Below are 13,888 nucleotides of genomic sequence, written 5' to 3'. Positions count from 1 at the left end.
TGTTTCCAGAAGGACAGGCCAAGCGGTCTTCCCCTTGGGATGGAGAGTTGTTGCCTGCCGTTGGAGCAGAGAGTCTGGGCCCTAAAGTAGGTCGGTGAGGGTGCAATCAGGGAAAACTTCCTGGAAGAAGTGGCAAGCTGACGGATGGTAGAAATGATCCGCCTAAGAGAGGGAAAGCGGAGTGGGAACTCTACACGGGACACGCGGCCTGTGTGCACACTCTAGATGAGGAGATGGTCAGGCGTGTGTTGGGGAAACTGAGGAAGATATGCATGGCAAGAAAAGAGGGCGAGGAGGAAAGCGGGGGAGAGAGGGAGCCAGCGTCAGAGGTCTCGGCATCAGGCACCTCATTTTCTGAGGGCAACAGGAAGCCAGTGACAACCTGTCATCCAGGGAGTAACAAGTCTGCATTTGTCTTGGAAAGTCCCCACTGGCTGCAGCGTCCAGAGTAGATTGGATCCAGGCAGTAGACTGGAGGCTGATGCCCCGGTCTAGACGCGAGGTGATGGCGGCTGTGACCCCTCCCTGGATCCCCACTATCTACAGGACAGACCCAAACACCTCAGACCATCCCCTCAGAGCACCGCTTCTTGGGGTCACAGCTCTGTGGGTTTGCTTTGGGGAGCAAACCCTCTGCCATTTTGCTCAAAAGTGTCAATCTTGACGCTCCGCCCCCCCCCCCCCCCCCCCCCCCCGGCCTCCGCAGGCTCAGCCCTTCCATTTCTGGGATCCCATAGGGCCCACTTCTTTTAAAAACAATTTTTTTTTAAGGTTTATCCATTTTTCAGAGAGGAGAGCGAGAGCGAGAGCAAGAGCAGGGGAGGGGCAGAGAGAGGGGGAGACACCGAATCTGAAGCAGGCTCCGGCTCTGAGCCATTAGCACAGAGCCCAACGCCGGGCTGGAAGCCACCAACTGCAAAATCATGACCTGCGCTGAAGTCGGTCACTTGACCGACTGAGCCCCCCAGGCGACACCCCCCCTCCCCCATAGGGTCCACTTCTAAGCATTGTGGTCATCTGAGTACTTTGCTGCCCCCTCTGCTCCCATCAGTTGGGGTGCTCCTTACAGGCTGGGATCCCTTCTTGTTCATCCTGGTCTCTACAATATCCCACCCTGAGCTGGCACAGAGCAGGGGTCTAGTTAGTGTTTGTTGAATGACTAAGAGAAGACATTCATGGTTTGCTGTGCCTTTTAGGTCCAGATTTCATACTATGGATCGAAGACCAGCCCGATCCAAGCCCTGCTCTATGTCACTGGTGTCGGTAAGTGGCCACCAGGATCTTGGGGTCCCACTGCCCCCCTCCACACACACACACACACACACACACACACACACACACACATACACACACCCCACCCTTGCAAGGCATCTCTCCAGGAGAAACTACACACTGGATCTTACTTTAGACTGAGCAGAAAAAAGGGACAATTTCTGGCTAGTCGTGCATCTGGTGGTTCATAAATATCCCCTCCCCCATCAGCGAACCATAAAGACATTCACCGAGGGGTAGGGGAGGGAAGGCATTTACAGAGTGTGCAATCACACATTAATATTTTCTCAACTTAGGAAGTGCTACATATATTTTCCATATATGAGCCTCTATACCTTTTGATACTTCAAATATTTATAAGAAAAGCAGATGATGACAGTCTTATACAATAATAGATAGACCAATGTTCCCCATATGCCACGACTTACCTCCCGTCTTTGCCATTCTGCCGTACCGATGATCTGCCTAGACTCATATTTATTTAATATTCTTCTTTAAAGTATATTTTCTAACTTGACCTCATCATAAACGATAATTTTGTAAGATTGTTGTTGCCATTTAAATGCGCATTAAGGGGCGCCTGGGTGGCGCAGTCGGTTAAGCGTCCGACTTCAACCAGGTCACGATCTCGCGGTCCGTGAGTTCGAGCCCCGCGTCAGGCTCTGGGCTGATGGCTCGGAGCCTGGAGCCTGCTTCCGATTCTGTGTCTCCCTCTCTCTCTGACCCTCCCCCGTTCATGCTCTGTCTCTCTCTGTCCCAAAATAAATGAAAAAAAAAAACGTTGAAAAAAAAAATTAAAAAAAAAAATGCGCATTAAATATATGAACGGCATGTGAAAACGTCACGTTTCATTTCATTAATGGGTTTCATTCATTAACAAATCAATTTCATGCATTAATACACACTTATTTCGTGAGTATGCATTTTAATAATATGAACGACATAGCAATTATTTTATACCGGGCGCTGTGCTAAGACTTTACATTTAAACCACATAACAATCCAGTGAAATTGGTACTGTTATAGCCCATTTGACAGATGAGGAAACTGAGGCACAAGAGGCGGATAGAGCTGCCTAAGTTGCTGCAGCCGGTTAGTGAAGGAGCCGGGAAATGCGGAGCATTCAACTCTATGCTGCTCTGACCCGACGACCACATGGCCGTGGATGTGTTTAAAAGGTCATCCAGGTCAACTTCACACTGGGAGCTCACAAGGTCATTACATATACTCTATGTAACACCTTGCATATGTGACCACACGTGCTGATGAGAGGGTGGGAGGGATTTAGAAACCGGTATATGCTTTCTCGGACTTGGCATTTGCACAGAGAGGGGTATGTCTGGGGCCATGATTTGTCCCCAGCACAGTCATAATGCACATAAAGAAGAGCCTGGTGAGGCTGGGCCCCCCACCCCAAGGTCACTGGGGACTGGAGTTGAGGCCAGAGGTCTCTGGGAGCCCGGCGAGGTGTCTTTGCACCAAGCATCCCATTGGGGGTGGCTGGGAATTCTTTCTGAACCCCTGAAGGTGGCTAGACGTGTAGGGTCTGGGTAGCATCGCAGCTGTGACAAGTTCCCCTGCAAAGGAAAGTGCGTGCGGTCAGAATCTCCGGCTTTGCTGTCTGAATTGCAGTCAGACGTCTTCCTGGGGGACATGGGGGCATCTTTGAACTTGTGTCTCCTCTGAAGCCGTGCAGTGCAGACAATCTCCCCAGGAAAGGATTATCCTCCCCTCCCCGCCTCCCCGGGCCAGGCTGAGTGCCTTGACCTTGTCCCTTCACCAACCCTCTCCTCTTGGTGGGATTGCAGAAATCTCCTTGAGCGCGGACATCACCCGCACTGGCAAAGTGAAGCCTGCCGGAGCCCGGAAAGGCCAGGTAGGCTCAAGCCTCTGGAGCTGCGCCCTGACTCCGTTGGGTTCTCCTCTGGCGCCCCCTGCTGGTGATGGCACGAATGGCCGCCTGTCCCTTTAGCAAGAACCAGGGAGAGAAGAAAACTACAATCCCCATGTCCATTTTGATGCATATGTTCCCCGTCTCTTTTGCAAAGCTAGATGTTCACCCGTTGTGCGTTCAGAGCATGTGTTGTCCTACAAACTGGAAACGACAGAGTCATCCAGTTAATGCAGGCAGTTCTTAACTCTGGCAAAAACAAAAAAAACAAAAAAACCCCTCCCACCGGGGGCTTTCTGGGCTGGTGGGAGAGATTCCCATGGTGCTGCTGGTGGGGAGTGATGAATAGAGAAAGGAAGGACTGGCAGGGGGGAGGAGAGGGAAGGAGCCAAGTGGGGGTGGGGAAAGTGTGATGCTGAAAGCCCGAGCGAGGCACGCAGGCTGTCCTAACTGGGGTCTGCAGAGGACGAACCTCAGGAAGCAACTGAAATCCCAAAGCTGCCTGCCCGATTTAATGCTGGTGGGCCCTTTAGAAGGATAGGACCTGTCCAAAGATGAAGATCCCTCTGTGGGGTCAGCCAAAGGCAGAGGGAAGAATTACCATCTGAGCAGCGGACTCGTGCTTCTGTCCCATCCCAACCCAGTCACTCCCTGGGGGTGGGACACCTGCAAACAGAAGACGTCATCGCCAGTAGGTCCCTCCCGGGAGGGGCTGCTTAACTGGCTTTCATCTTTGGACAGGCAGCAACGAGCTGCTAAGAATAGTACCCACACTTTGGTGAAGGAGTAAAGAGTTCACGATGGGCATCGAGGAGGGCACCTGTTGGGGTGAGCACTGGGTGTTGTATGGAAAGCAATTGGACAACACATTTCATATTAAAAAAAAAAGAGTTCACGTAAGAATAACCATTTACATTCAAATCTTGACACAAATATTTAGCTCAGTTTGGTTTGCCAATCAGACAGTTTCTTAGAGCCATTGAAATCAATTTTACTGTCTTGGGCTCCTTTTTTAAAGTTGATTTATTTTGAGAGAGAGAGAGAGAGAGAGCAGGGGAGGGGCAGAGAGAGAGGGAGAGAGAGAATCCCAAGCAGGCTTCCACGCTGTCAGCGCAGGGCCCCATGCAGGGCTTGAACCCACGAACCGTGAGATCATGCCCTGAGCCAAAGTCAAGAGTCAGCCGCTTAACCGACTGAGCCACCCAGGCGCCCCTCTTGGGCTCCTTTCCATAGGTAGATGCATTGCATTTGGGGGGAATTTGTTTAGGATTTTTGGAGCAGGAAAAATCCCCTCTTGGGACTAAAGAATTGACCTGATGTGGGAGTGAGATGTGGAAACTGCACAAGCCTATCGGGGTGCTGGGGGAAGGTGGCTCTGCTTCCCCCAAGAGGTGGAGGGACACACACAGGTTTTCGAAACGTGCCCCGTCTCGGCTGGGCGTCCACAGAGGGCCTGGACCTGGGGCCCCCGCGGGCAAGGCGCCATCCTGCTGGTGAACTGCGACAAGGACAACCCCAAATCTTCCACCATAGACTGCAGGGATGATAGGGTGCTTGACAGCCAAGGTAAGGACCCCCACCCCCCAGCCTCCCCCCTGCCCAGAGAGCTAATGGAAATAGAGCTTTGTCTGTGTGTCAAGCCCTTCCGTCTACGCAGCCTGAGCTTTGGAACAGCCCTCAGAAATGGGTTATTGGAAGCACGTTCTTGTTAGCTTGTCCATTGTATAAAAGGAGCGGACGGGGGTCCCGAGAGGGCAGGCCATGCACCCACGGTCACACAGCAGCCACAGAGCACCTGGGACCAGTGCTGCGTCTCCCCGTGCCTCCTCCGGGCCCCATGCTCCGGTCCGCTGCCCAACCCAAATTTCTGCTCTTGGGTCAAACCTGGGACCTGAAATTATTCAGAATGAAAGCCTACCGCCCCCAAACTCATGTCAGAGCAGCCCCGGGCCCCTGCCGCCCTCTGGACACCTCTGTGACCACTTCGGAATCATTAACTCGTTTCATCCTTCAGTTTGAGGCTTGGAGGTACATGCTGTCCTCACCCCATTTTACAGATGGGGAAGTTAAGCGGTTTGCTTAAGGTCACACAGCCAGTAAGTCACAGGTTCAGGATCTGAACCCAGACATCCCAACACCAGGGCACAAGCATGGGGGTGGGCACGGGGTCTCTGCTGGCACCCCTCTGAGGTGGCTGGGGTGGGAGGAGGGCGCTAAGGGGGTGGCCTTCCGAGGGAGCGGCTAGGAGAGCACAGAAACAGACGCATCTTCACGTTTCTTTATTATTGAGAGACAGACACAGAGCATGAGCAGGGGAGGGGCAGAGACAGGAGGAGACCCAGAATCCGAAGCAGGCTCCAGGCTCCCAGCTGTCAGCACAGAGCCCGATGCAGGGCTCGAACTCACAGACCATGAGATCATGACTTGAGCCGAAGTCGGACGCTCAACCGACTGAGCCACCCAGGAGCCCCAACATTAAAAAAAAATTTTTAAACAAGATAGCTGTGGCCCCTGCTTCACGGAGCTTGTACGCTAAGCTCACTGTCGCGGGAGAAGACCAAAAACTTAATTAGCTTTCATTCCAAAATGAAAATCATCATTTAAATTCTGGAAAGAGCGTAAGGAAAAGGAAACCAGGCGACCAGGTAGAGGGGGGCTTGAGGGGAGCAGCGGGGGAGGAGAGGGTCTCAGGGGCCTGCGTCTCAGGCCCCTCCCTTCTCGGTCCAGACCTACAGGACATGTCCCTGGTGACCCTGAACACGAACACCCCCAGGGACTTCTTCGCCAGGCACCAGCTACTTCTCCATGTGGCCAAGTCGGAGATGGACAAAGTCAGGGTGTTCCAAGCCAGCCGTGAGTCACCCTTGGCTGTCACCTCGGTGTCCCCTCCCCGCCCCGGGACAGCCCCTTCACACCCCCCTTTGACGACTAATTCCTGAGCCCCTCTTAGGGAGACGTTCTTAGGGCCAAGGATGCAGCAGTGAGCAAGGTGGACGTCTATGCCGCTACCTTCTAGAAAGGACACACAGATGATGTGCAGACAGACACTCACATGATGTCTGGTGCTGGCGAGCACTGAGGAAGTAGCTCCCCCTCCGAGGCCTGCTGTGTTTGTGTCTGTCTCCTCCCCTCTGCCGCGTGCACACACGCGTGCACACACGCATGCACACAGAGGACTCTGGTTTACGGGGACCGTCGAGCCCAAGCGGACGGCATCAGACTTTGTCCTCCAGCATCCTCCCGACCAAAGACAGCATTAGCTTCGCAGCAGCTTGCACCTGCTCCTGAGCGCTGGGCTTGTTTGAGGCACGGGGCCCGGAGCAAAGCACATGAAAACGCCTCTGCCCCCAGGTCGCTTTCCTCTTGGTGGGTTGAGAGACAATGTATAAAATAAGTAAGTGAAGCAGCTAGTGTCTGAGGGCTGTGCAGAAGAGCGCAACCAGGAAGGGGGTGTAGATGAGGGGTAGGGTCTGGGGGGTGTGAGGAGAGGAGGTTAGGGAACGCTTCCTCCGTAAGGTGTCACTCGAGCAGCAGGGGCGGGAACAGCCACACAGACGCTCAGGGGAAGGGCACTCCAGGCAGAGGGAGCCGCAGGAGCAAAGGCCCCGAGTGAGGCAGGATGGTGCCTGTGGGCTTGAGGAAGGCAGGGAGGCCAGTGAGGCTGGAGTGCAGGACTCGGGGTTAACGTGCCAGATGAGGGTGGAGAAGGAAGGGGAAGGGCCGGCTCAGGTAGGCGGGGAATGACTCTGCCTTCTAGTCTGAGGGAGGCGGCCGAGGCCATCTGAGGGCTCTTGGCAGAGGCACAGCTTGATCTGACTTGCTTCCATTCTAGATCAAGGTGATCAGACTGACGTTGACTTGGTGACAAACCAATTCTTTGCCTCTGCTGAGGCGTCACCTCCTCCAGGAAGCCTTCCCTGGCCCTCTGGGTTTCCCCCCCATCACAGCACTTACTACCATCTGTGATTTTGACCGTCTCTGCTCCTCCTCACTCACCCAGGAGACTGTGACCACCTCCCTGGTCTCCCCCAGTGTCAGCCGAGAGCTGGGGCTCAGGAATGAATGAATGAATGAATGATGAGCGAACGAACCATAATGTAGAGTGGACCTGTATGTATATGTTCGGGAATGGCTCAGGGACCCCCACCCCGGTCACTCCATCCCTGGAGCCCCAGCCAGGGGGCGATGTCCCAGCTGACACTTTAGGTTTCTTTCTCTGAGTGGCTGTGACATGTCTTCATGGCAGCGGTGGCCCCGAGAAGGCATCGCAGCACCGGGGAGAAGCAGACCTGGGCCTCCCTTCTCTCTTCTAGGAGGCAATCAGATCTCCAGGTACAGGGAGGTCCTGGGGCCAAAGCAGCCCTGTCACCCCCTGGAACTCCCGGGGGGCCAGCACAGCACAGACTTCTATGTGGAGGGCCTCGCTTTCCCAGACGCCAACTTCCCGGGGCTCATTTCCCTCACCGTCTCCCTGCTGGACACATCCAACCCGGTAGGCCAAGATGTCAGTCCAAGGGGGAAGCTGAGTCTCCAGGCGGGGGGTGGGGGTGCAGAGCCCAGCCGGGGAGGAGACTCACACAGCCTCTGGGAGGAAGCGGGTCTCTGGCATTGGCTGCTGCAATAGCCCTTCCCCTACCCACGCCTCGCAGGAGCTCCCCAAGACCCTGGTTTTCCAAGACAGTGTGGTCTTCCGTGTGGCCCCCTGGATCATGACCCCCAACACTCAGCCCCCTGAGGAGGTGTACGTGTGCAGGTGAGGGCTCTGGGGTGCCAGCGGGCGGGGCACAGGTACGCCAGGAGGGGCCCTGGGTTCTAGCCGCAGGCCCCGCCGCATCTCCGCTGTGCCAATGGGGGGAAATGCCCCTTATCGCAGCGTGCGGAGGGCTCCCGGCCAGTCTGTTTTGTCCTCGCTGTCCTGCCCTAATGCACGCCGAGTGCGGCTTTCTCTCCTGAAGGACTGTAGAATTCGCTAGGCCCGGCAGATGAAAACCCTCAGTCGGTGAGCCAGGCTTCCCGGGCTGCTGAGAGTGCGCCCTGCGGACCTGCTGCCGAACCAGAAACCGTTTCAAATGCACGTTGCGGGCCAACCCCAGAACCGCGGGGTCTTGGGTCTGGGGATGGGGCCCGTCTGCCTTTTAACAAGCTAACAAGCTGCTCTGGGTCCCCCCCCCCCCCCCAGCATCCACCCTGCCATCTGAGCGTACCTGTTAAGCATCCTGGGGTCTCAGGGGACCCTCCCCTCTCCTCTTCCACTCATTTCCAGGCAGAAGGGGTGAGGGAGTAACCTGGTGAGCAGGACGCGGGCTGGAAGCCAGCGAGGCCTGGGTTCAGATTGGGTGCTCGCCCCCGGATGGCATGACCTTGGGCCTTGACCTCCTCATTCTGGCATCTCCTCAAGGGAAGGGGGTACCTGTTGGCTCCTCTCAGGGATTGTTGCAAGAGTTCAGTGAGATGTTTGCTAGGAGCAGGGAGACCCGGCGAGCCGGGCATGTCCGTCCAGGCCCCAGGCATCTCCCCAGCAGCCACTGTGCCCGTCCCCAACTCCATCCGGGCCCGAGCTCCTGCTCCACCCCTGGGGACCCTCCGGGGGCCCAGCTTGCCCCCTCAGAGCCAGGCCAAGGCCACCGGCTGCTGAATCCAGAGCCCTGAGGGGCTTCTTTTCTGCTCCTTCTAGGATGCTTGAAAATGAGGACTTCCTTAAGTCCGTGACTGCGCTGACCCAGGAAGCCAAGTGCCAGCTGACCGTGTGCAGCAGGGAGCAGAGTGTGGGGGACCGGTGGATGCAGGTGTGCGGCCCTGTGGGCCGGGGGAGCTGGGACACGCGGGGTGGGTGCTCCTGAGGGTCAAGCGACACTGGGGGACCCAGGCTCCTGGGGCTGGGCCCGGCGGCTCACTGGCCACCGTCCCTCAGAGGGGCAGGAAGTGAGGAGCCCCTGAGGGTCCCCGCGTACGGGGGCCCAGGCCAGCGATTAAACTGCCGTGCTCACCAAGATGAAAACCACCTGCCTGCCCGAAAACTCAGATGGCGTCTGGAAATGACGCAAAGCTCAGGGGGCTGGAGCTCAGCGGGTCCCTCCAGTGGCCCTCCCTCCAAGCCAGGTTTCTGGACGCAGTCGCCAGCCTGGCCTCCCAGCCTGGCCGCCCCTTACCTGGTGCCAGCCTGCCGGCCGCACCGTATCTCCATTCCGCTTCTGTGCCAGGCTCCCCGCTCATGCCGTGAGCTCCCTGAGCTCAGGGACTGAGTCTCACTCAGCTCTGCACCCAGCGCGTGGCACGGGGCAGTGGCTGTGGGCAGCCGGCGGGCTGGACCGAACCTCCTTGCCCTTCCCTTGCTTTCTCAGGCTCCTTGCCCTGCCATGCCGGTCGGTCGCCCTGCTCTGGCCTCTGCCTTTGCTCTTGCCGCGGCCCCTCACCACTGTCCTCCCCGTCCCCATCCCCCACGTCCGGGTCATGCTCGCACCATCCCGGCTTGAAAGCTTCCCCTCCCCCAATTTCCCCATCCCTCTCCCAACCCCACGCATAAACCCTCCCTTCCTCTTGCGTCGTTCCGTGTTGAGTCGGATCGAACGGCACGAAATTGCTGATGGCACATTTTTGACCTACAGGAGTGGTAATTCCGGGGGGTTCAGCCTAAAAGTAGTCTCATCCGTCCGCCAGAACGCGGGCAGGACTTGGGTTCATTGCCAAGCCCTTTCTGCTTCTGCCCCACGGGCGAGGCTGGGTCCGACCTGCCCCCTTTTGGGGGACGGGATCTCGTGCTCCCACCTCAGGCCTCAGCTTAGCAGAGCATCAGGAGCCCCTCCTGGGTGTCCCCACAGACCCTCACCTCCCCGCCCAGCACCTCACACTGGGTGCGAGGTGCCCGGCTTCCTGAGGGCAGGGTCTGAGGCTCGCTCACCGGGTCCCCGGCACCTGCAGCACTCGGTCCCAGCACTCACCAGGAGTGGGGTGAACTTGTTGGGGCAAACACAGGATAATAAACTCCGCTTCCTCAGAGCCCCTTCTCTGGGGTGGAATTTGCCCTTGACCACGGCGTGGGAGGGGGACGGATGGTTCTGCGCCCACCCCCACCCCCCCGATCCCTGCACTGGGTGTCACAACCCAGAGAGCACGCGTTTCAGCCTTCCTTTCGCTCGCTCCACACACAGGACGAGATAGAGGTCGGCTACATCCAAGCCCCGCACAAGACACTGCCCGTGGTCTTTGACTCTCCAAGGAACAGAGGCTTGAAGGAGTTCCCCATCAAGTGCATGCTGGTACGTGCTGGGGGGGCCGGCAGTGCTGAAACCCCCTTGCCCCAGGTCTCCCTCCTCACTGCCCGTCCCCCCCTCCCCTCCCCCGCCAGCCCCCGTGGCTGAGCATACCCGCTCCGTAGATGCAGCTCCTGCTTGAGCCGCCATCAACGCAGGTGGACCGTGTTATTTTTGTCATTGCCGAGACGAGATCTGGCCCTTCCTTTCCCAAAGCTCTTTCCAGCCATGAGCTCAGCCTGTCCTCAGAGTAACCCTGCCAAGGACGTAGGTCAGGCTTGGGCATCCTTGGTCCTCCGAAGATGCTCTTGTGGCAAGGTGGGGGGGTGGAGCCAGGACTGGCACCTTCCCCGGTGTCCGGCAGGAGGATCTGTCTTTTGGGTGGGGTCCAGCCTCAGGGGGTGTTCCATCTGGGGTGTGGGGTGGGTTTGAGGATCAGGGTGGTCATTTCCTAGATGTGACCGTGTGTGTGTTTGGGGGTGGGGGTAGGGGTGACATATTGGTGAATCATGCCGGACTAGCCTGGCAGGTTTGAGTAAACTCAGCAGAGACTTATAATGATAACGATAGTTACATTTATCAAGCCTGTATTCTGTGTCGGTCAAGGTGCCAGATTCTTTACGTGCGCTGACTCATTTCATTTGTCCGACAACCTTCAATCTAGATGCTGTCACTAGGCCCATTATATAGATGGAGAAATTGAGGCTCAGAGAGGTGAAGCAGCTTTTCCAAGGTCACACAAAGAGAGAGGAGAGGCTGGCAGGTCCGGCTCCGGGAGTTCTGTGGCCAGCATGCCACCAGGCCCGCATTCCAGGCTGATTCCAGGTGTCCAGGGATGGAGGAAGGAGTGTGGGGTGTAAGGTTTGCTCTGATGAATGGCTTTCCGGGGAGCACCCTGAGCCCCAGGGAAGGGGAAGCGGCTCTGCCCACACAGGAAGCTTTGAAAGGGAATCTGAGTTCAACTCAGCACCTTGTCTGAGTCTCTCTCGCTCTCCTGGGCTGAGTGGGACTGATGCAGAGATTTTGTGGGTCCACGGTATCTGTCTGTGTGGAATCAGGCTAATCCTGTTTCAGGACCCTGGGGACAGACGAGCCAGCTGCCCCTGGGACCTTCGTCCCTCCGTCTGTCTTCAGCCCTGCTCTGCTCTGCTCAGGGGCCTCTCACTTTGGTAATCTGAGTGTGACAAAGTTCAGATTCTCTGATGCCACAAGCGACATCTCCAGAGTCCTGTTGGGCAGACAGACGCCTCAGCACGGGTGTCCTCATCCTTTCCCACACCCGGCCTCGGACGAGGGGCCGCGATGTTTTCTTAGGCAAGCACATCTGCGGTATTCCGACTCCCATCACTCAGGAAAAGAATTGGGATAAAAGTCAAACTTGTCACCGGGCGACAACCCCCTCTGCTTTTCCAGATCATCACGAGCCACTCTCCCTGTCCCCCAGCCAGCTGCAACCTCACCGGCCTCCTTCCTGTTCTTCAAATGCACCCAACTTGTACCCACCTCGTTTGCATATGCTGTTCCCTCTGCCTATAATGCTGTTCCGCTTCACACGTCCGGCTGGGTCTCGCTTCAGTGCCCTCCTCAGTGAGGCCATCCCTGACCCTGCAGGACTCCCGCCCCAACCCCTCGCATTCTTGTTGGTTTCACCTTGTTGGTTTCTTCCGGAGTGTTTTGTTACAAATCACTGACTCGTTACTTCCGTTTTATTGTCTGTTACTTCCGTTTTATTGTCTGTTTCCCTGCTAGACCGGCAGCAGCAGGAGGGCGGAGCCTGAGGCCGCGGTGCCCATCACTGTGCGCAGGCCCGTTAGCACGCAGCTCCGCATGCGGTGGGTGTTCTTCCCAAAAGACAACGTCAGTAAATTTTGGACACCCATCCGTGGGAGACCAGCAGCACTTACGTAAATAGAAAGACAACCGTGAAAGTAAATAGGATTAAGGCAAATAATGTTACTAAAGCCAGCTCGGTATGAACGAGAGCAAGCGGGAAGCCCAGATGGGCTCTCTGGCTGTTAAAGGGGGAGATCGGCTGGTTTTGACGATAGATTTGCACACTCCGGGTCTTTGATGAACCAGAAAAAGACTAGAGGAGAGTTAAGCGGGCGACATGTTTCTAAGTCTGTGCTAGAAGCCGGATCAGCTGGGGTCACACGTGTGAGCTTCCCCTGCCCATCCCACTCCCTGGGGGTGGGGGTGGGGGGGTACTTCTGCAGACCTTGGGCACGCCTTCACTGGCCTTCAGAAATCCAAGCCTTGACCCACGGGACACCGGGGCGGCTCAGTCTGTTAAGCGTCAGACTCTTTGATTTCAGCTCGGGTCATGATCTTGTGATTCATGAGTTCGAGTCCCACATCAATCAGGCTGTGTGCTGGCAGTGGGGAGCCTGCTTGGGATTCTCTCGCGCGCCCTCTCTCTCTGCCTCTCCCCTGCTTACCCTTGCTCTCTCTCTAAAATCAATAAAGAAGAAAGAGATCCAAACCTGCAGCCTGTGACACTGAGCCCCTCTCATGGCAACGGCCAAGGCAGTGACTTGTATGAATTTATCATTCATTCATCAGACATTCTTTGAGCCCATTCTCCGTGCCCAGCCTTGTTCTGGGCTCTTGGAGTATATCAGTGAGTGCTGCAGAGGCCCCCACCCTCATGGAGGTGACATTCTAGCCCGGAAAGACAGACGATAAGCTAAGTACAACAATAAATAAATTATATGGTATGTTGGGAGGTGGGACCTAGTGCTATAGGTGAAAAAAACAAAACAAAACAAAACAGAATCGAGAGGCTCCCAGGCGCCAGAGTAGTGGGAAGATTACACTGCAATTTTAAACAGGATGGTCAGGTAGGGCCTCTGAGAAGCAGACACACGCACAAAAACTCAAAAGAGGTGAAAGAGTCGGCTATGTGGGTGTCTGGGTGAAGAGAGTTCTAGGCAGAAGAAACAGCCAGTGCAAAAGTCCTGAGGCACGAGCACGCCTGGCATGTTCAGGGAAGCGTGAAGAGGCCAGAAGGGGTGAAGCAGAGTGGGCAAGAGGAAGGGTGGGAGCTCTTGGCCCCATCTGGCGGGAGAACGAAGGCCTTTCTCAGCAATGAGACCGTCAACATTCCTGAAGATGTCGCCATCACTCTGAGGAGAGGCACTGTTATTTGCGAAGGGCCCCAGAGGAACCCTGCGGAGGGACTTCAACCACAGCAGTGTAGAGCTCAGTCTCCCTGGAAGGAAAACGAAGAGCTCTGAGTTGACGCATGGTGGAAAACTGGAGAGCTGGCTACCGTTCGCACCATCTGTAGTCGTGTGCAGAACACGGTCAAGGGCGTCACGCTGGGCTTCCGTTACAAGATGAGGCCCGTGCCCGCTCGCTCCTCCACCGACGTCATCGTTCGGGAGAATGGCGCTCTCGTCGAGATCCAAAATCTCTCGGGTGAAAAAAAACACACCCCGCAGGGTTCGGATGAGGCCAGGCGTTTGCTTGTTCG

The 13,888-nt window shown here is 56.3% G+C and overlaps 1 protein-coding gene across 1 annotated transcript in view; it reads left to right on the top strand.

Moving 5' to 3' along the window:
* The window catches only part of PADI4 (peptidyl arginine deiminase 4), a 32,975-nt gene that overhangs the window by 11,923 nt on the left and 7,164 nt on the right, over positions 1 to 13,888 (top strand). The window contains exons 3-10 of the mRNA XM_049617974.1: positions 1,197 to 1,263; positions 3,081 to 3,148; positions 4,612 to 4,729; positions 5,891 to 6,016; positions 7,477 to 7,655; positions 7,813 to 7,916; positions 8,838 to 8,949; positions 10,312 to 10,419. Of these exons, the coding sequence (XP_049473931.1) occupies positions 1,197 to 1,263; positions 3,081 to 3,148; positions 4,612 to 4,729; positions 5,891 to 6,016; positions 7,477 to 7,655; positions 7,813 to 7,916; positions 8,838 to 8,949; positions 10,312 to 10,419 (882 nt within the window). The remainder of the gene's footprint in view (positions 1 to 1,196; positions 1,264 to 3,080; positions 3,149 to 4,611; positions 4,730 to 5,890; positions 6,017 to 7,476; positions 7,656 to 7,812; positions 7,917 to 8,837; positions 8,950 to 10,311; positions 10,420 to 13,888) is intronic.

This window comes from Panthera uncia (assembly GCF_023721935.1).
Source record: "Panthera uncia isolate 11264 chromosome C1 unlocalized genomic scaffold, Puncia_PCG_1.0 HiC_scaffold_4, whole genome shotgun sequence".
Classification (NCBI taxonomy): domain Eukaryota; kingdom Metazoa; phylum Chordata; class Mammalia; order Carnivora; family Felidae; genus Panthera; species Panthera uncia.
Note: the sequence above shows the minus strand (reverse complement) of the source record. Positions and strands in the feature narration are given on the sequence as shown.